This window comes from Lygodium microphyllum, chromosome 24 (assembly GCF_053477565.2).
Source record: "Lygodium microphyllum isolate KBCC chromosome 24, Lygodium_microphyllum_v1.1.10, whole genome shotgun sequence".
NCBI classification, from domain to species: domain Eukaryota; kingdom Viridiplantae; phylum Streptophyta; class Polypodiopsida; order Schizaeales; family Lygodiaceae; genus Lygodium; species Lygodium microphyllum.
In genome coordinates, this window is record NC_141158.1 from 135,135,015 (window position 1) to 135,158,405 (window position 23,391).

Sequence of the window (23,391 nt, forward strand, 5' to 3'; positions counted from 1 at the left end):
TGCTCAGCTCAACATCACCAACATAGGATGTTGCAATAGTTGCTCTAGTATAGGAGGGCTGAAGTTTTCACCGGCCATCTCCTATGTGTAATGCAGTGTTTCTCAGCTCAACAACTCCAACATAGGATGTTGCAATAGTTGCTCTAGTATAGGAGGGCTGAAGTTTTCACCGGCCATCTCCTATGGTAGGCAATAATAACTCAGATCTATGGGTGGTGAGGATAGCTGAGTCATAGCCTTGGGCACCAAGGACATCTCGTCCCACATGAGGCTATGGCTTACTCCAAGGTGAACCATCATGGATATCACCATGTTAAGGAGCTCTATAGGCATCCTCTATCTAGAGTGAGCACAGTTATGCAACCTGTCTATCTCTCAAGTGGGACTCTTTGTGGCATCAAAGCTGAAGCAAGAAAATCCCTAGACATCTCTAGTCCTCATACTCCATCCTCTAGTAATGGTCCACAATCCTTTGGAAAGAGAGATTGGCACCATAATCATATCATATACTAAGCAATGACACCTATAGTGCTCCTTTGACCCTACCTTTGCCCCTCATCATTGGCATTTACGGTTCTCTAGCACAAAACCCTTGAGATCTTCCTATCTCTATCCGCATCCACAATGACAAGGTGTAGATCTAGCCAATGGTGCAACTAATACTAAGTAAGAGGTGTGTGTCCAAGTATGTTGGATGTGCAACAAATCGATTTAGAGAGAGCTGTTAAAATTCTCTTGTATAGTTCCATCTCCTAGTCCAACTATGCACAAGGCTCTCCCAAGTCCTCTCAATATCCAAGCTCACAATGTCCATCCTGATCGGTCTATTCAAATCTGGCCAGCTAAATGCAAGCTAAAAATTTGAAGGCCAAAAATGTTGAATAAAGAAGCTTATTAATTACAAAATATAAGGAGTGTAATAAAGCAAACCAATGAAAAATTTGCCCCGCTATTTGAAACTTTTTGAAAACATAGAAAAGTGAAACAATCAAACCCATCAAGAATAGGTAAAAAATAAAAAATTTGAGCTCTTGATACGTTTACCTTGTAATATGTTTCCCACACAAGAAGATTGCAATGCTTCCTAGCATTGCAAGCGCTAGTGAGGTTAATGGGTTAGGTCTCTTCTTGCAATCTCAAGACTTGTTTTTGCAATAGCATCTAGGGACTATTCACCAAAGTGCAACTCTTCTTCTCATTTTCCTTCTTCACAAGGTGCTTCTCAATTGAGACACTCCATTGATCACATCTCAATTCTCAGTTCAAGGAGAACAATTGACTCAAGGTACAACCAAAAGTCCAAATCCTTGATCTCGATCAAGCCCAATGGCAAGTTTGTAAAATCCATTTTTATGTGATCCTAACCCGCCAAGACACATCAAGACAATGCTAGCATTGGTGATACCTACACTACATCCTACGCAACACTAGGTTAATGCCATCAACAGTGCACAATCAAACAATACAACATAATTCAAAGTATCATCATGTCAATGGTGGTAAGATGGTAAAGAACCACTGATGGGGATAGATCCGCTTAGGGATGCTCTGCGCACATGAGATGCATAGCAATGTGCTACATGATAATGTGCATGTAGCAAGTGCCACTTGAACAGTGTCCCTCATCGGAAAATTGTTCACTTGCTCAAGCACCATTGTACTGAGATAATGATGATCATGCAATGCAAAGAAAGGGTACAACAAGGAAGGAAGGCCAATGTCAAAAACAAGTGCCACATCCTCTAGAATACCAAGATTGATGTCAATCTTCATGTGGTGCTGAGAACCATGAGGATGAAGATGAAGATGAAGATGAAGATAAAGATGAAGCAACCAACCTGGAAGAGCAAGGTAGAAGTTACTATCATGATAGCATCAAGAGAGATGCTACACCATCCGCCTCAAGAGGGAAAGCCTCCATGCTAGTAAAAGAGCAAATCTCCTAGGAAGATGAAACCACAAAGGGAACAGTGCACATCCAATATCTCCAACCCAAGAAGAATCAATGCAAACCTGGATGTTAGCCCTATACTGAAATACAAAACCCTACAAAAGAGATCAAAATCTACAAAACAGAGATCAGTAGTGAAATGCTCCAAAGCAAAACAAAACAAAAAAGTAAAGCTAAATGAAGAAACAATGAAATAAGTGTGCATGTATGAGTAAATGCAGCGGAAGATTGAAGAAGGAAAGACCAAGGATGTGGCCACCATCACATGCGTCCATCAACAAGTCACTGCTAATGAAACGCGTGACAAGATGGAGATGTAGTCCTAGACAGAGGTGCAAAGGATAACCTAAGAATGGATGCAAAGAGTGCAATGGGTGAGAAACTATAAAACCGATCAATTAATCCTTCAAGAGTACTAAAAGATATAGACAACTAAGGCTGCTCGTGTACCACATGTCCAACGGCCCCTAGGGCAAAAGGAGGTGATAGAGTAGCAATGGGACTAGAAGAGATTGCAGCAATCTATTGTGGTTTCTTGTCGAGAAACATGGATCTAGAGCATGGCTATGGAGGTTGAAACCCAAAGACTAAGCTCATGAAGACATAGACAAGAACAATGACTATCACACAAGTGAATTAGGTTCCAAGATTGAGTACTTGGACTCAAACATAATCTTATATATATGGACAATGACACTAACACTTGACTGAAAGGACAAAGGACGATAGCATTCCATAGAAAATGATAGTCAAGTACAATGCTTTATAGTTGCAAGATAGTTTCCTTTATCTCCATTGTGCCCATGGGATTCAAGCACCTCTTCCTAGACTGCTTGCATTTCCTCTACCCACCACTCCATACAAAGAGGCATACAAACAGGTGTGATTGCCAAACTCTCAACACCTCTTCTCAATCACAACCATCAAAAAGCACTAAGTGCATAGAGGTTGTCATGAGTAGAACCTTGCTAAGTGTGGGCATATCACAAAAAAATGAAGCATCTAGAGGTTGTTACAAGGAAAATAAAACATCCTACTAAGTGTGGGTACAGCCAAACATGGCAAACATCCCAAGGTTGTTACAAGGCCTCACTAAGTGTGTAGAGGCTGTTATGCATAGGCTACATGAGGAGTTTTACAACCTTATAATAGAAGCAATAAGGCAAGGCTATATAAGACTCTAAAAAATTCAATCAAAGTAGTGGGGATAGCACGACTGGTGAGACTTATCATTCTTCTCTTAATGGTCTTCTTTTTCCTTTTCCTTCAAAGTTGCAAGGTAGACCTTCTAAGACCTCTTTCTGGCATGATAGAACTATTCAATATGTCCGATCTATTAGATATGCTCAATACCCCACCCTCATAAAGTGCCACCAATGATCCATGGTGCTCAAAGTTATAAAGCCCCCATTATGAAAAGAAGCCAGATGTGATCCCGGATATTGGTTGAGTCCTGACTTGTATGTCAGATGAGGTCTATGTGACCGGATGGCAAAAAGGTAACCGTTGTGGATCTAATCTTTGGGTTAGACGGAGTAGTTAAGGTGGTAGCAACTCAAGGCACATTGCATCGAGTTGCGAGGTAAGAGAGTTATCATGGACCCTGGCCAACGGTAAAGGGAATATTCCCTAGCCAACTAGTGGAGGTGCATATGGAAGGTCATCCATCATGGCCCCCTTCACAGGCTATAAAAGGTAGACCCCTTCACAATTTTCATCATCTATATTTCACCCAGTCAAAGTTGCTCCAGCTAGCCTTAAGCTCTTTACCTATCTTCTGTCTAGATCACTATCTAAGCTTCACAGTGGAAGCACACGGGTGGACAAAGCCATCTTTGTATTAGTTGTTTGGAGCTAAAGAAACTTTTTTTATTCTCCTCTTATCTGTTGTGTATTCTCTATCTCTTTCTCAAATTTTATTCGCTACGCCGTGTAATTTTTACACAATCCTTTTGCAAAAGTCACAAACTAGCTAATCCTTTTTGCCTTTGTATTTGTTACTGACATACAACACTTGTTCTTCCTTTGAAGTACTTGGTTCTTCTTTGCTTTTGATCTTCTTTTCTTCTTCTAACAGAGAGGCCTTAATGTCAACCAGTTTAGGATTTGGCATATTGATTAAGGTGGTGGAGACATTATCATAATCTCGAGATAAACTTTTTAACAAAATACCAATGCATACATTTTCATCCACTTTAATTTTAATTCTTGCAAACTGAGTTAAAAGGCTTTTCATGTAATTCAAGTGAGTTGCCAGAGAAGTAGTGCTCTTCATATCAAGTCTAAGTAATTCAATTAATATCCTATATTAGAGGATTTGGATTGAGCTCCAAACAAGGTTTCAAGCCGGTCCCATGTGTCATGAGAGATTTCACAAGTATCCACATGATGGATGTAACTATCATCCAACTCAAGCTTTATGATGGTTTGAGCCTTCTCATTGCTTTTCTACCAAGCTGCTACAAGACCAGCATCTCACGACTTCTTCTCTTGACTGCTAGTGATCATCCATAAGCCCTTCTTCATCACAATAAGCTTTATCCGTGTTTGCCAGGTATGAAACCCTACTCCTTTAAAGCAACATGTCGGTGAGTCTTTTTCCATGTTGAGTGACTGGAACAACAACAAATCAACACTAGAATTCTCAAGTTTAGGCCAGTAATGTGCTACCTTTGGATGTGTCAAGAGACACAAGCAATAGCAGAGTAGTATCAAATGATACTAGTTTGAAATTTGATGTTGTTCCTTGGGTATTCCAAATCTTCTAAATCTCCCCTCCTTTTGCTGATTTGATGTGTAGACTTGCTGAAAACTTCAATGATTAATCAGATCAAAGTGGCCATGACTTGGACCAAGAGGCACAGTGAGAAAATGAAGAAAAAAAATGAGTTTCAAGTGAAATGGCTATGGCTTGCCTGTTAGAAATTAGATAAGGGGCTGGTTTTTTAGTCACAGCAACGTGTAGAATGAATCATTCGATAAACCCTTTGATGGGGAGAGAGCTCATGGACCAATCTTTAATTTTGCCCTATGGTCAAAGGATCAATCGCACTGCGCGGAAGGAGAACGAATCGTACGACAAGTTGTAGGCGCGATTTTAGACAATGAGCTCCAATCTTGACAATGCTAACCTACAGACTACACAGTGTCATGAAGTAAAGTGACACAAAGTTGTGCCCTAAGCAGAGGAGAAAGTCCCTAGAAGAAACCTTGCAAAGATATGGCTTGTAGAGTGAGATCCAAGAGCTCCATTGAAGGTAGGTGCAAGCTGGCTATGGCAAACAAGAAGACAAAGTGAAGATGGAGATGAAAGATGAGGTCATAATTTGGACAAAGGTGAAGAGGAGCTAAGAGAAGATTTTGCAGAGCTGAGCCATGCTTACCATGGCTCTGATACCATGTTGAGAAACATGGATCTAGAGCATGGCTATGGAGATTGAAACACAAAGACTAAGCTCATAAAGACATAGACAAGAACAATGACTGTCACACAAGTGAATTAGGTTCCAAGATTAAGTACTTGGACTCATAAACACAATCTTATGTATATGGACAATGAGACTAACACTTGATTGAAAGGACAAAGGACAATAGCATTCCCTAGAAAATAATAGTCAAATACAATGCTTTATAGTTGCAAGATAGTTTTCTTTTCCTCCACTATGCCTATGGGATTCAAGCACCACTTCCTAGATTGCTTGCATTTCCCTTGTCCACTGCTCCATACAAAGAGACATACAAACAAGTGTGATTGTCAAACTCTAAACATTTCTTAGATGGGAGACCATGGGCCTTGGTACGACACTCCTCCACATGGTCTGATCTCTAACAATATATGCAAAATCTATTTTTCTTAGGAAGATGTTACCATATGGTTGTGTTTGAAATGGAAAAACAGAGAGTTTGTGTGAACACAAGACAATGACCAAGAGTGGGCAACAATTCCACACTCAAAAGATACCAAGTACTAGAATGATAAAATGAAAGTACAATAGATCTCAAGTAAGTCGGGGACCTATCCCTAACTCAACCAAAGTTAATTTAACTCCTAAACTAACTCTAATAGTGGTGACACAACTTATTAATGTAATAGTGTTCACACTACAAATCAACTAACTAAAACATTGGGCATTGCACATAGAATTGGCAAATTCTAACACCCCTTGTCGTGCCAATGCGGTAGAAGTACAAAAAGATCAATCACCCAAGGATAGCAAGTTCAAAGACTTTCAAAAAGCCTCAAACTTCTCAAGAGAAAGTGCCGTTGTAAAAACGTCAGCAACATTCTCCTGTGTAGAGACATACATCAAATCGATCTCTCCTGCACAGCATCTCTCTCTAACATAATGATAATGTACCTCAATGTATTTCGTGCAAGCATGAAACACAAGATTCTGTGCAACTGCAATAGCACTTTGACTGTCAAAAAGAATGGGTATAGAATCCTTCAAAGAAATCTATAGATCAATCAACAATCTACGCAACATACACATTCCATTGTTGCAATGAAAGCTGCCTTGTACTCAATCTCATAAGATGAGGTAGCCACTCTAAGTTATTTCTTACTTAGCCATAAAATGCATGAACGGCCCAAAAAGAAATAGTGTCCACTAGTAAACTACCTAGTGTCTGAATCACCAGCCCAATCCGAATAGATGTGAGCTTCTAAGTGCAACTCTATCCCCTTGGAAAATAATAATGCATATGATTGAGTACCTTGCAAATATCTAAAGATCTGCTTAATAGCTTGCCAAATGTATGGTCCACGGGCTCTGCATATACCTATTCACGTGAGATATTGTATACTGAATGCCAGGCTATGTGTTGCAAAGATAAAAAAGACAACCAACAACTTGGCTATAAATTGCAATATCAAACATCTCTTCACCGTCATGCATGGACAGCTTTAAGCTTGGCTCCATGGAAGTGCACATACATTTACAATCTTGTATGTTTAACCTATGTAAAAGGTTGTCCATATACTATGACTATGACATGATAATGCCATGCTGATTTTGGATAAACTCAATCCCCAAATAGTAGTGCAAGCAACCTATATCTGACATAGAAAAATGCATGTTTCAATTCAGCCTTGAAATCTGCGATTTTATCCTCTTTAGGCCCAATGAGCAGCATGTCATCCACATAAAGAATGATAATCAACAAGTCCCCCCTTCATTCTTAATGCAGAGAGGGAGCAATTTGACTATTTTTGAAGCCTTTGTTGGCCAAATATGTATCAATTTTAGAGTACCATGCACGAGGAGCCTATTTGAGCTTGTTTGAGACCATAAAGAGCCTTATCCAACTTGCAAACCATGTGCTCTTTTCCCTTAATTACAAACCTTGGAGATTGTGACACATAAACATCCTCATGTAGATCCCTATTCAAAAATGCAATCTTAATGTCCAATTAATGTACTTTCCAGCTATAATTTGCAGCCATAGCAATCACACATCTCACCATACTCATACAAGATGTAGGAGGAAAGGAATCCTCATAATCTATGCCCTTCTTCTACACATAGCCTTTTGCTACCAACTGTGCTTCGTACCTATCAATAGTGTCATCAGTTTTGCATTTGAGTTTAAAAACCCATTTCATACTTATGGTCTTTTTACCAAGTGGAAAATCCACAAGTTCCTATGGAGAGTTAGTGGCAATACGAATGGACCCCCCTACATCATGCATTGTATGCCTAATAACCATTCTAGTGTGATGAAGTAAGGGAGCATCCATTTTACTCTCCTAGAGGGTCCATAGCAACCATCTAGGGACTATTTTGGATGCATTTACAACAACTCTTTCATGTTGTACTGCATCTTCCACTATATGAGGTAAACCATCATCATAACCCTGCTGTTCAGGAACATGTAGTGCAGCAACAACTTGCTATATTATGTCTGCCTAGCCCTTTACAACAGACACAAACTCCAAATAAAGTGGCAAAAGACCCTCAAAGACATCATCAATATCATGGATGGCTGGCATCTCAAAATGATCATGTAAAAATGCAGCATTTTCAGCAAATACAACATCCTGACTGACAAAAACTTTCTTTGTGCGTGGATCGTACAAGCGATAGCTCTTGCTCTCTGAACTATGGCCAATAGATATGCATGAGCTATGCATCCGAACACTAAAAAGTAGTCAAATTTTTGTTTCTTACCATGCCAAGCTTCAAACAGTGTGGTCAACTTCAATGCTTTGGTGGGTGCACGATTTGATACATGATTCACACACTCAAGGCCTTCTAGCCAAAATTCATGTGGCGACCCCTTGCTTTTCAGCATACAATAAGTTATCTTCATAAGTGTCCAATTTTTCCTTTCAACAACACCATTTTATTAAGGTATCATTCTTACCGTGGCTCGATATGTAGTGCCATTTTCAAGCAAATATGTCTCAAAAGCATGAGACATGTACTATGCCCTCTATCCGTGCAAAATGTCTACACTTTCAAACTAGTTTCAACCTCAAGCTTTGCAACAAGATGTTTAATATGCATAAACACATCAGATTTTGCTTTCAGCCTTGCATGTATACTAAGAGTAGTAATCAATAAAGGTGACAAAATAAAGATGACCCCCAAGTACAAGTGCCCTCATAGGACCACATACATCAAAGTAAATAAGCTACATTTTCCGAACAAGCACTACACCATCCTTTTTAAAAGCAAACTTGTGCATTTTGCCCAAAATACATCCTTTACGTGCATGGGGAGGTAGGATCTCCACTAGAGGCAATGTATCTACCATCCAACACCGTTAAAGGGTCATCAGACTACCAAAACTCATATGTCCATATCAAGCATGCCATAGGTCTACATTCTACATTGTGGGCGAAAGAGTACTAACTGCCAAAGTGTCATGAGACCATCTATCTTACGTATCCAACAAAAAGAGACCCTTATACAAGGTGCCGAATAGCTTGAGTACATAATCCATCTCTCTGTCTCTGGCAATGCATTTGTCAACCTCAAAGATGACCCAAAAGGAACCATCTCCAACAGTAATCATGACTGAACCAATGCCAGATACATCATAACCCTTGTTCACACATGTAACACGACTTTCAACAAGGGCTGAATGCAAAGAGGTAAACAAAGACTTCCTAGAAGTGATATGCTTTGATGCCCCACTATCAAAATATCAGATGTGTTGCGTTTCAGTAGCATTAAATGCTGAATCAACCATCAAAGAATTAAAACTGCATGTAAGAAACGCATAGCTCTCCTCCACAAAGTTGGTTGAAGCGTCACCATAGCTGATCTCTCCTAGAAAACCAAACCAGAGTTCTCTTTGGCTAATCACTTTTTGTATTCATCAATTTAATGACCCGGCTTCTTGCAATAATGACATTTTTTCTTTTTCTTGGACTTTTCTATGCCTTGGGCAGCCTTACTTGATGGTTGTCTAGCATCAATCTTTTGCTAATTTTTCAGATTTTGCCGGACTTTCCCTTTGCATTAATACTTTGAAAGCATAGCTATGCCACCCAAATGGAATGCAACATTCTTTCATGTAAGGGGTTGTTGTCCTCTCCCCCCCCCCCCCCCCCAAAAGACAATATCAAAGAGGTGTGAAAACCAAGATATGACTCAAGAATAGAGTTCAATGTGTTGTTTACCAATCGACATCCTAAATGACCTTATCAACATTTAGCAATTGCTCACGCAAATCCTATATGTGTGTGAGGTGATCTGTCATATTATCACCCTCGTCCATGTTCACACTAGCCAACTCTCTGTGGAGATAGGATATCCTGGCTTCAATGTGCTACAAGCATGTGCTCAAATATATCCCAAGCAACCTTTGAGGTCCTACAAGACCGAATGTGCAGATTAATAGCCCTTTTCACTAACAAAGCAATTAAAGATAGTGCCTATGCATCCTTCGAGTCCCACCTCCACTAATCCTCAGTAGGAGGGCAAGGAGGGGTAGTAGCAATAGAACCAACAACCTATTCTCAAGCATTACGCTAAGATGTCTGAGGTGCAAGATCTCCTAGTCATTGTAGATCACCACTGACATAGTTTCACAAATCGTTCGCCACAAGAAGGTTGCCCACCATGAACCTCCACGATGGATAGTTGGTGCCATCAAGTTTGTTCTCCTGAGTGAGGGCACCAAGGATATTGCTCTGATCATTATGGCCCTAATGTGCCATGCTACCAATGATGCACAAAGATCAACAACCAAATACTTCAATACTGAAGTATAAAGTGTACTCTGCAAAGTTCCAAAAATCCCCACGCATGATTAGAATACAAGTACCAAACTGCCACAAATCTTACCAAATGTGCCCAATGCTCCACAATTTAGCACTCAATCTACAAATGACAACAACACGCTCTTGTACCACACTTACCTTCAAATGCGTGCCCAAAAAAGCAATTTACAACAATTTAATAGTAAGTCCCACCAAAGTTTATTAAAAATCCCCAATTTTTCCCGCCAAATTTGATTGTCACAACAAATTAATATTGTTGAACCACTTGTTATCTACCTTGAAATGCTTGTCAACCAAAAGCCTCAAATTTCTTTACAAAAATTTCAAAAGAGTTGAAGAAATTTATACCTTACAATTCAAATTTCTTCAAAAAATATCACCTTGGGACATATACCAACAATAAATAGCAGCTCAAATCCACATCGTGATGCATGCCAAAGCCAAAAAACTAAAAAGCGTCAAATTTCTCGTACTAATGTTGAAGAAATTATGCAATATTAGCAATTTCATAGAGATTCACACACAAGAACTTTAATCGAGCAAGAGATTCAAATTTTCTCAAAGAAATTTTGAGAAATTTTAGAAATTAAAAAAGTCAATCGAAAATCCCCAAATTTCTTAGCACAAAGTGTAAGAAATTGAAAATTTCTTTGAAACTGGATATGAGACGTGCAAGTTGATGAGAAATTGCAAACATTTTTTAAAACCCCCAAATTCAAAAAATTAGGGTTTTTGTGTGTTTTCTTACATTTGCAAAAAATGACAAGCAAGGTTGAGCAAATGACGAGAAAGGCTGAGAAAATGGTGGTAGGGCTTAGAATATCACGAGGGCTAAGAGAGGCTATATGTGCAAGGCTACGTGCAAGACTGCATAGAGAACAGCCTACAAGCTGAAAACACCAATTGCACCTCCAAAAGAGCAACTTCTCTTCCAAAACAATAACTCCTCCCTCCAAAACAGGTCCTCTTCCTTTGTCGACTGAGTGGACTTCGCGTGGGTGACACCAACTAAGCAATGGAGAGAAAAAACCCATATATCTAGCTCTGATATCAAATGTTGAAAATGGAGGAAGAGAGAGAGTGTGTGTGTGTGTGTACGTGTGTGTGAACACAAGATAGTGAGAAAGAGTGGGCAACAATTCCACACTCAAAATATACAAGTGCTAAAATGATAGAATGAAAGTACAATAGGTCTCAAGTAAGTAAAACCTAACCTTAACTCAACTAGAGTTAATTTAACTCTAAAACTAACTCTAGAAGTGATGATGCAACTTATTAATGTAGTTGTGTTCACACTATAAACCAGCTAACTAAAACATTGGGCACTACCCATAAAATTGGCAAATTGTAATATTTTGTTTCTTTATTTCCGTCAAAGGAAAAGGTGTCACCCTTGTTTTGGCTTGCCTTCACATCTTGTGAGTTCTTGCCACCGTCAATTTTTCCTTGTGAAAAAGAAGCAACCAAATCCCTCCTTGAATAAGAGTATATGAAGGACTTCTAGTGGACTTGATCGTGTTGTCTCGCATAACCCAAGAACCGACACTTGAACTCATAGAAGGCCAACAATCAAAGCAACAAGATATTGTGCCAAATAAAATGGAAGTAATTTTTCAAGCAACTTATTTAAGAAAAACATAACTTGATCGTTGTCTGACTTCGGTGAGCCAATAGTGGCAAACTCAATGAGTAACCATCTATATTGGGCTGAGCTATGCTTCGCAATCCCTTCATGATTCCATTTTTGTGCCTGAGAGGGAATGTTGAGCTAATAAAAGCATTATATACTAATTAACTTTTTAATACAACCCCAAAACTTAATTATTACCAAACTTTCCCAGAATGTCAATGTCCCATAGACCAAACTCTCGTTTTGGGAGAATCCACTCATCTATAAATAGGAGGCAGCCTATCCACTCAGCCCTAATCTCGTTTTCGAGTCTTCCTCCTACTCACACCTACTTATCCACTACTATCTACAACCCTCCTTGGCAGATACCTCAGTTCCTGGTGGTGACTAATCATCTTCAGCCCCTAGCATCAACCTACAGTCCTCCAGGCCTGCATTTACTACTGGTGACTATCATTGAGCCTGCAGGCAGCTGTTTCCACCCATCGCTCTCAGTCTGAGTGGCCTCTATTGCCTCTGTTTACTTCAGACCAGCATCACCAGTCTGTGTGTTTGCCACTTTCCTATCGTCGTTAGCCTTCCTGGAGCACATCTACAGTTGCATTTACTATGCCCAACAGCCAACCACTTCATCCTAACAACCTTCAGCATGCTGCCCACTGTTCGAGCTGCTCCAATCATGTTCAGCCTGATCTAGACTCTCCAGATCTGTGTTCACTACTGCTGATCTCATCTGGAGGCTATCTGCTACATTTGGGGATCCATACAGAATATGACACTCTCCAACTCATACTCTCTGCCCTAGCCCTTCAAAGACATGGGGGTATGAAGTTTTCTATTCACCCTACATAGTGTGTTCACTGCATTGAGCATTGTATCTATGCATTCATTCATTTATCTTCTGTGCTCATTGATTTTGAGTTACCCTAACCCTATTAAGTTCTGCTATCAATTTGTGCTTTGTCATATGATTGTGTTTATATTCTGCATTTGAGTATTTCTTTGCACCTAGGACTCAAGAGGCCTTGCACATACGTAATGTTGATTTGCATTCAGGTCCAACTAGATTGTTGAGCACTTGTACATCATTGTATTTTTCTTCCAAGTAATATGATCAGCCACACCTTTCTTTGAGCAAAAAAAACAAGTTGGATGAATAACTACATATCGGAGCGACCATTTTGTGATATGTTAGCTTCATTAGCAAAAAGTAAAATCCAAGAGAAACAGCCTTCTACAGCAGGAGGGACAGCTTGCAATCCTGGCACTGTTGTAGTAATTTACAGAACCATACGTTTAGAGAACCTTAAAAATGTGAGTGTACACCTGTGTGTGCAGTTTCACATATTCTTTCCATGTTCTGATAATCTGTTGTCAGAGCTTTATTTCCAAGGAATTATCAGGCAGAATTGTATGGCCGGTCCCAATGTTGGTTGGGGCTACATTGTCATATGGACAGCTACTATAGACTTTATGGTCTTTGATCATCTGTGTTGGCTTAGTATTTAAATAGAACTTTCTTTCTTCTCTTCCTCTTACATCTTTTTGAATACATGTTTGATGAGATAAGCAATGTCTGTATGTCTGAGGTTATCATTTGTTTAAGGAGGTCAAAACTTTGGTATTCAAGACTTAGGTACTGACTAGCTGTTAAAAATATCACAACACTTTGACATCACATTCTCAATTTCAACCACACTAACTATTCCTTGTCCTGCAAAAGGCCATGGCCAAAAAATGTCAGGCTCAAGATCGTGAAAGTTTATTAAATTGGGTTTACTGAGTTCCTGTACCTCATCTTGATTATTTGGATTCCAGCACACAGCCTCGTATCTTTGTCGTTGTGAAAACTGCACCACAGGTGCAATTGAACCAATGTCCAAACCTGATGCACCACACAAACAGGCCCTACATATTTGAAGTCTCATTTTATGGACCTTCCTTAAGAGCTTACTGTACAGTGTACAAACACACAGATAATCAACCTGATTTTGAATGCCTGACTCCCCACAAGAAGTAGAGGTAGAACAGAAAACCCCTGATGAAAGCTAGAAAATTTTATTCTTAGAGAGCCAGTGCTAGTAACAGATGCCAAATACACACCCTGTCATTTCATAGTAAAGACTGAACAAATCAAAAGCAGCTAGAAGGCAGCAAAAATTGCTACAATATGGTGATAACAACTGAGTCATTAAACATGCTAAACAATGAACAAAATGCATGGGATGCCTTTGAAACTGTCACACGCTTGAGCACAAATGCAATCTCAGTGGAATTGATGTTTTGCACAAATGCAATCTCACTGGAATTGATGTTTTGCACATGTATGCATTGGGCAATAAGAGATCCCTTCTCCTGCAATTTTTTCCAAGAGTTGATGTCTTGGAGGAAGATTGCCTCTGATTGTCTGAAATAGGGTGGTCTCATCAAAACTAACCAAGCTTGCTTTCATTCTGAGAATCCAGGCTTCCAGCTCTTGAAAGAAGAGAGAAAAATCATTTCTCCATCCTATTGAAAATTGGACTTGTAAGAAAGGTTGACTGATTTTACACACTAAGCCTTCTCATCTTCACATGAAATCGTTTTATTCCAGTCTTACTAAAGTAGAGGTGAGCTCTATGTTTTCGGTCTGATTTAAAAGCCATACACATCGAACAATTCAAGGATAATCAGATGAACAAGAGGCTATCTAGCCAGCATGTAAAAGACCTAATGGGGTCTACAGAGATGGAAAGGTGACCATCATAGGCCACAAGCCCGCATGACAGTATTGACCTATCAGAACCCAAAAATCTTTGCATGGAACCGCAATGGAAGTTTGCGCCTAGGTGCATGCCACTTTGAGGACACCTTTAAAGGTGAGAGACAATGCCTTCTACACTGAAACACACCAATGCATAGGCAGCACGCTTGCAGTAATGCATGGATAAAGACAGCCTACAAGATTTGGTAGTATAACGCCGCACTTCTTCATATATTGGACAGTAAGTTGCCTACACAGATGAGAATTTGGCTAAAGCTACCTATCTATTTATATTCCCTTTGTAGCTTAAGTACCTTTTTAAGCTGAATTTTGCTAATCTATCTACTTGTTGTGATGTGTTAAGGCTGATGGTTACAAACAGACAGGACGTTACAATCTCGAATGCAATGGGTTTGTTTTAACCTCACATAGGTTTTCTCCTGGGAACCGTTTGAACGTCTTTTCTACCATTGAGCCTTTCATCCACAACCATACCACAAGGAGCACTAGGAGGTGTTGGATATCTCACACGCCTTACTTACGCCTACGCTCATATGGGAGTGTGCGGGTGATCACTAGGACACTGGGGCACTTTTTACTCTCGGTAGGAGAGGTTTTTTCCCCCAGATTATGTGTACTATTTTGTATGTGCTTGTGGTGCACACTTACGGGCACTTACTGTGTTCGGGTGTGAACAGCCCCTTATAACCCTAAGGTATAAGGGTTATCATTTGTACTTTCATTTTACACTCTATTCAGTACTATTGCATTGGGTGTCGTGCTCAACTCTGTCTCTCACTCTCACACTGTCTACTGCACTTCAGCTGCACCTCGATCCTCTCCCATCTGACATTTGGTATCAGAGCTCAGCTCAGAGCAGTCTTCAGTCTGCAGTCTGCAGCCCACTCCAGTTCAGCCAGCCCCCGCCAGTTCTGCCCCAGCCGCCTGTACCTGTGCGTGTCCTGCACAGCGTGCTATCTGTCCTGCACAGCGCGCCCTGCCCAGCGCGCCACCTGTACCTGCGTGCTGCCACCTCTGCCCAGCGTGTCCTCTGCCCTGTGTCTGCCCAGCGTGCCCCTTCGCCTGTCAGTCTGCCTGCGCAGCCTCCCTGCGCTGAGCTAGACTGTGCCGTCAGCTCCAGCTGCCAGCGCGCCACCTGTTTCCACCACCCAGTCCTGGGTACCGCCTCCTCTGCCCAGCGCGCGCCCAGTCCTGCCTGCGCGTGTCACTGGACCTGCACGCCTGTACCTGTGCGTCAGTCCGACTGTACCCAGCAGTCATTATCTCGGGAATCGTGCCCGTCGTCAACACGCAGAGGTAACATTCTGCACTTTTCTTTTACACAGGAGTTCGTGCAACAGGTTCAGTTTTCAGCATTGGGAAACGTGCTGAACAGCAGGTTCAGTTTTCAGCATTGGGAAACGTGCTGTGTCTGTCTGTGACACATTGAATGCACATTTTGGGGCTTTTGTAACAGACATTTGTGACAGAAATTTTGGGCAGAAAATTTTGGGGCTTTTGATGTTTTAGTGCTGCTGAGCACTAATTGCACCTTGGGAAGCGTGCATCAGTGACAGTTTTTTTTTGACAGAGTACCCTTTGCACATTAATTGCAGACTTGTGTTTGCTGCAATTTCTGGAAATTTGCAGATTTCCAGCCCGTACTGCATTGACATTGCTCAATTGCCTTTTGGGAAATAATGGCAAATCAGGGAGGAGATGTATTCACCTATGTGTCCAAGGAAGACCGATTGGATGGGAACAATTATTCCCTTTGGTCTTTCATGATGAAGAATGTATTAGTGGCAAAAAATTTGTGGGATTATGTCAGTGGAGAGGAAGCACGACCGGGAGTTGTGGCTCCCGCTACTCCTCCTCCAGGAGGACGTGCAAGAGGGCAACCTCAGCCCCCTCCACCTCACCCCGCTCAGCCACTTCCCCCAAGAACTGCAGCTCAGAAAACTTGGGATACACGGGATGCACAGGCTATGTCGCTGATTGCATTGGCAGTTCAGCATTCTATCATTCCTCATATTCGTTCAGCAGCTTCTTCACAAGAAGCTTGGTTGATATTGGAGCAGATGTTTGCAGGAAAGAATGAGACTCGCATCTCTTTCTTGAAGAAAGAGCTAGAGACTCTAAAGATGAATGAGGGTGATTCTATGCAGGATCATCTCAACAAAATTCAGGACTTGCGGGAGCAACTCATGAATGTGGATGAGTACTACTCAGATGCGCAGCTGCTTTCTACGACATTGAATTCACTGCCTCCCTCTTACTTGGCTTTTCATACTGCCTTGAACCTCACTATGAGGATTTCGAAAGAGCCCATCACTTTCATTCAGCTTGTCAGTTTGCTTCTAGAGGAGGAGCAAACTAGACGGAACAGTGGTGTGGATGGTATAGCCTCTGAGCAGGCTTTTATGTCAAGGCAGAAGGGTAAAAACAGCCAAGGGAAAAATGCTTCGCAGAGTTCTGGTAGTAGTAACACTTCACAGACAAGTCAGAAACAGGGGGGCACGCAAGCCAAGAAAGGAAAATGCCATTACTGCAAGAAGCCTGGCCACTACATCACTGAGTGCAGGAAGCGCATCGCCAAAGAGAAGAAAAAGGAGTCAGGGATGTCTGTTTCTGTAGCTCCTTCCACTGCTAGTGAGTCCGCGTCCTTTGTTGCAGACAGGGACTATTGTTTTTACACTTGCAGTTATGATGTCTCTTGGGCTGATAGAGCATTTAGCTCTACAGAAGATGCTGACACTTGGTTCTTTGACAGTGGTGCTTCACGGCATATCACATCTCGTAGAGATTTGTTTGCTTCTCTTGGTGCACCTCCCGTTGGGAAGTCTGTTCAGTGTGCTAATAATGCATCATACCCTGTTCGTGGTATTGGGGAGATTCAACTTACAGCCATTGATGGCTCTATTCTCCGCCTACAGGATGCTTTGTATGTGCCTGGCATTAAGAAGAATCTGCTTTCCATTTCTTCTATGGCACGTTGTGGTTTGCAGGTCACCTTTGATGATGACCGTTGCATGGTCCGTGACAAGGAACACATGACATTGGTCTTGACAGGTTCTCTGTGTCATGGGTTATATGAGTTGGATGCTCTTTCGGTAGATCAGTCTGCATATTTGACATCCACTCTTACTCCTGCTATGTTAGAGGCAGAGTTATGGCATGCTCGTTTGGGGCATGTAAACTATGGCAGCTTGATGCTATTACAGCGTACTCAAATGTTGGATGGATTACCTCTCTTGGAGAGACCTCCTGAGCATTTATGCGAGGGTTGCATTTTGGGGAAAATGCATCGTTTCTCTTTTCCCCGTGATGTTGCTTTTAGAGCAACAGCCAGATTGCAGCTTGTGCATTCGGATGTTTGTGGGCCCATGCAGACACAGTCATTGGGTGGTTGTTACTATTTTGTAACATTTATTGATGACTTTACACGTTTGTGCTGGGTCTACTGCTTGAAAAAGAAGTCAGAAGTGTATGATGCATTTTTGGCTTTCAGTGCACTTGTGGAAACTCAGTCTGGTTGCAAGATTAAGACTCTCCGTTCGGACCGAGGGGGGGAATACATGTCCTCTATGCTGAATTCTTATTTGCAGCAGAAGGGCATTATCCATCAGTACACTACTGCATATACTCCACAGCAGAATGGGGTAGCACAGAGGAAAAATCGGTCACTCATGGAGATGGCCAGATGTATGCTGAAGGCAAAGAGTTTGCCTCATAGTTTTTGGATGGAAGCCGTCATGTGCGCTTGCCACATTTTGAACAGATGCCCTACCAAGGCCTTGAAAACCGTCACACCTTTTGAGGCTTGGCACAGCCGCAAACCTTCTGTTGGCCACTTCCGTACTTTTGGGTGTCTTGCATATGCCCATATTCCACAGGTACTTCGAAAGAAGTTGGACAACAAGGCTGTAAAATGCATCTTTATGGGATATAGCAGCGAAAGCAAAGGCTACAGACTCTATGATCCCATGACCAAGAAGGTTTTTGTCAGCAGGGATGTTGTATTTGATGAAAAATCAGAATTATCCTTGGCTGGTTTTGATACATATCAGGCTGCCCGTGATGTCTTTGAAGGGCTGCTGCCCATCACATTTGGTGATTCAGCTGGTACTTCAGCAAATGAACCTAATGTTCAGCCAGCTGCTCCTATGGAACATGCAGTAAATCAGCACATTGTTGAAACTGAAATTCAGCAGGAACTTGTACACAGTCAGGAAGCAAGACAGGTGCCTAGATGGTACACGCAGACTATGAGAGATAGTCATTTGGAAACACCCTTGGCTGGTCGTACTCGAAGGCAAACTCGACTGCATGATTCAGCACATTCCATGGAGTTTGTTATGGCAGCATGTACTCATGATAATGAGGAGCCTGAATGTTTTGAGGATGCACGACATAGTGTGCATTGGATGGCAGCCATGCAAGCTGAATTGGATTCTATTCATAAGAATCATACTTGGGATTTGGTGTCTTTGCCAGTTGGCAAGCGTGCCATTGGTACGAAATGGGTCTACAAATTGAAAAGGAATGCAGATGGATCCATAGATAAGTACAAGGCACGGCTGGTAGCTAAAGGCTACGCACAGAAAAAGGGCATTGACTATGAGGAGACCTTTGCTCCTACCTCCCGTATGACGACCATTCGGTCTATGATTGCCTTGGCTGCACATTTTGGTTGGAAAGTGCATCAGCTGGATATAAAGACTGCATTCTTACATGGGGAACTTCAGGAAGAAGTGTATGTACAGCAGCCCATTGGTTTTGCAGTTGAAGGCTCAGAAAATTTAGTATGCAAGCTGAAAAAAGCTCTATATGGTTTGAAACAAGCTCCACGAGCTTGGTACGCAAAGATAGATGCCTTCTTGCTTAGTCAGGGGTTTGTAAACAGCCCATCTGAGTCTACCCTTTATGTACATAAAGAGGGGGGATCCATGCTGATTTTGTGTCTATATGTAGACGACCTTTTGCTCACTGGAACACGTGCTGATCAGATTTCAGCATTCAAAAATAATTTACAGCAAACTTTTGACATGTCTGACTTGGGTATTTTGCACTATTACTTGGGCATCCAGTTTGTACATGATGCTAGAGGCATTGGATTATGTCAGTCAAGGTACATTGGGCAACTTCTTGAGAAGTTTGGCTTACAGGATTGCAAGCCAGTTTGTACACCCATGGAACCTGGGCTCAAACTGTCATTACATGATGACAGTGATTTGTTTGATATCCATACTTATGCTCCAGCAGTGGGATGTCTCATCTATCTATGCCACACTCGGCCAGACATACAGTTTGCCGTTTCAGTTTTGAGCAGGTACATGCATCAGCCTCGTATGTCGCATTGGCAAGCTGTGAAGCGTGTGTTTCGTTACTTGCAGGGTACTAGAGCTCTTGGATTGCTTTATGCCAAGGGGGGACCATTGCAGTTACATGCTTATAGTGACTCTGATTGGGCTGGTGATTTTGATACTCGTCACTCCACTAGTGGCAATTGTTTCTTTCTTGGCTCGTCATGCATTTCTTGGCTTAGCAAGAAACAATCCACTGTTGCCACGTCGTCATGTGAAGCTGAGTACAAGGCAGCCTTCACTACTGCAGTTGAGTGCGTATGGCTTAGACGCTTACTTGCTGATTTGGATGTATCTGTTACGGAGCCTACTCCTTTATATACTGACAGTCAGAGTGCCATTGCAGTGGCACGGAACCCTGTGTTTCATGCTCGCACGAAACACATAGAGATTCACTACCACTTTGTCAGAGAGAGGCTACATGCAGGTGATATCAGCCTTGTCTACTGTCCTACCACCAGCAATGTGGCAGACATCTTCACCAAAGCTCTTCCACGAGACAAATTTGAAGCATTTCGCGATGCTTTGAATTTGACGCCCTTTGGTGGCGGATGATCCTTGTACACTTGATCACTCTTCACTCCAGGGGGGTTTGTTGGATATCTCACACGCCTTACTTACGCCTACGCTCATATGGGAGTGTGCGGGTGATCACTAGGACACTGGGGCACTTTTTACTCTCGGTAGGAGAGGTTTTTTCCCCCAGATTATGTGTACTATTTTGTATGTGCTTGTGGTGCACACTTACGGGCACTTACTGTGTTCGGGTGTGAACAGCCCCTTATAACCCTAAGGTATAAGGGTTATCATTTGTACTTTCATTTTACACTCTATTCAGTACTATTGCATTGGGTGTCGTGCTCAACTCTGTCTCTCACTCTCACACTGTCTACTGCACTTCAGCTGCACCTCGATCCTCTCCCATCTGACAGGAGGTTCAGGAGGAGTGGCAGGGCTTCTCAAAGAGGAACTAGCAAGTGCAATACAAATATTGGCAAGGATGCAATCACAAGAAGAATCACCCTACATGCCATTATACAGAAATATTATGCACTATGCCAACATGGGAGACATACTCCTAGTAGGTGACCTTCATGCATGCACTGGCAACTTGCAAACACCTTTTTACGACCCACATGGCCCTATGTATAGAGAGCTGCCACTAGAAGTGAAGGACATGCAACGAACCTCCCAGGATACACGAGATTTAGAGTATGGGAGACATCCACTAACCTTGGGTAGTGCACATAGAATTGTGGTTTGTAATGGCTCGGCTAGATGGCCAAAATCAGGGACTCTGACTTGCTGGAACAAAAGAGAGGTGCCAGCACTGCTGACACCTCATAGGATCATCGACTTTAATCCCAGACATCTAGAATTTTCATATTTCTGCCAAACCCATTGAGGTCACAGCAGATCATGTATATTTGACTTTTCAGTGGTGTATGAAGGGGAGAGGGAAGGTATGGCCTCACATACAGACAGATGCCCTCAAGGTATCACTTTACAAGCAAGGCCTCTAAAGCATACACTGAGGTAGTATGGGATGGATTATGGAATATAGATCCTAACACATCCCTAGAGTGGAGGATACGCTACATACATCTGCAATGTATGCATTTCCACATGGAAAAACCTCTCCAGATAGGCAAGCACGGAACACAACACCTCACAAAGTCAGTATGATGATGAATGCCGTCAGACCAAGGCTATAGATTATGGAAAGACATCTCATCCAGCACATGTACACAACCAAGCTAAGAGAGTATTTTGGTGTGTAGTAGCTAAACTTGAAAATGATATGTACAACAATTCCTAGGTTAGGACAACAATAGAGTCTGGAGGACAATTCAGGAGAAAGGGCCACCCAACCCAATCACAGCACTAAAACCATGGTATGAATATGCAACAGCTCTATACGATGTGCCAGGACAAGCCAACATGCCGCAGCCCATTGCACCTAGACTAACCCAAAGAGATTTATTTACACAAAAAATGGTCATAGATGCTATTGACAAAGTGCAAACCACGATGGCACAAGACCATGATGGTCAGTGGCTCAACACTTCTCACATATCCAAGATACACGCCCCAATATTGATACACATTTAACAGAGCCATGTGCAAGGGTTTCCTAGCTCATTGGGCAGACCATGCCATTGTGCCTCTCTTTAAGAGCGGAGACCCCATGTCTCCCAACAGACAGTTATGATGGATACTACTCGATAAAATCTATGGCTCTATTTTGAAACATGAATTGAGCCTCTGGGCAAAGAAATATAATCAGAGAGCTTCAATGTAACATGGTGTAAAAGAGGCTTTACCACTTTAGACCATGTACTCATGCAGAGCTCTCATAGAAGAGGGAAGGGCACAAGCTAAGAGGATCTACTGTTGTTTTGTGGACTTTCGCAAAGATGGTCAGATCATATGTATATTTGGGTGTGACACTCACAGGGGCACAAATTTCCATGCAAGAGGCAGCAGAGCACAAGGCTGTGCAACACTTGGCACACTGGAAAGGCACTTTGTGCACATACAATTCCAGGAACCATGCACCAGATTATGGTTTTTTGACAGTCGTAACACTGACACTTCTCTACCACTGAGCCATGATCAAAATTTGGGGATTCCATGAGCAGAGATTTGGGAGCCTAATCTCTACTACACAAGAAGAGAGCCACTACCAAAGCAAGATGGACCTGAGTGAGATTGCTATGATGGCAGCAGCCCATGGAAAGATACAGTATGTATGATTCCCAGCCCAATGTTGAGAGAATGTGGTTGAGCCTGGCATAGCAACTGGGTATGAAGATGGCACAATACAAGACACACTTCCTAAACCTCTTCTAGGAGGGGTTTGTCAGTTGCCCATTGTCAGTTGCCCAAGATACATGGATGTACACCTATCAAATGGCCTCAAATGTGTCATAGGCCAAATCCCACTTTCTCACACCAGCTAAAGTGAGCCAAGACCAGAGATCTTGCTTAAGTACATGAAGAGCGAAGGCATTCCACACCCGGCTTTCCGGAGCATCCATTACCGAATGCCCTAAAGTGGACTGAGAAGAGTCAACACACATATTGAAGTCTCCCATCAAAAAACCCCTTCTGCCAAGTGACATGGAGCTCTGCAAATTCGTCCAAAGATCCCGTATCTCTCCTTCGAATAAGACTTCGAATACCAAAAAACGGCCCTGTACATCATTTTTAATAAGAACAGGCTGGTATTTCTCATGGACAATCATAAGTACGCCCGAATAGTGCATAGCATGTGTCCTTGCATAAAACAGGCGAAATCCATGGCAATCCACAACTTTTCCTGCTTCACCGTGACTCTTGTGCTCAACCGCACACAAGACATCCCACTGGTTCTCATGCAAGACAGTCCACATGGCATGTTGCTTATGACGAGAGCAAATGCCTCGCACATTCCACGTGGCTATCTTCATATATCTTCAAAAAAAA

General features: G+C 42.0%; 2 protein-coding genes across 2 annotated transcripts in view; one reads left to right on the forward strand and one right to left on the reverse strand.

Moving 5' to 3' along the window:
* LOC148015693 (Transducin/WD40 repeat-like superfamily protein) overlaps window positions 1-23,391 on the reverse strand; it is a 128,251-nt gene that overhangs the window by 65,890 nt on the left and 38,970 nt on the right. Inside the window, exons 6-8 of the mRNA XM_087665234.1 lie at window positions 13,851-13,918; window positions 13,800-13,819; window positions 13,608-13,699 (exon numbers count right to left, since the gene is read on the reverse strand). Coding sequence (XP_087521360.1) covers window positions 13,608-13,699; window positions 13,800-13,819; window positions 13,851-13,918 — 180 coding nt within the window. The remainder of the gene's footprint in view (window positions 1-13,607; window positions 13,700-13,799; window positions 13,820-13,850; window positions 13,919-23,391) is intronic.
* Window positions 14,625-16,524, forward strand: LOC148015694 (uncharacterized). The gene is made up of 4 exons (XM_087666052.1): window positions 14,625-14,630; window positions 14,922-15,014; window positions 15,166-15,918; window positions 15,957-16,524. The coding sequence occupies exons 1-4, from the start codon at window positions 14,625-14,627 to the stop codon at window positions 16,005-16,007; spliced, it is 903 nt and encodes a 300-aa protein (XP_087522178.1). The 3' UTR covers window positions 16,008-16,524.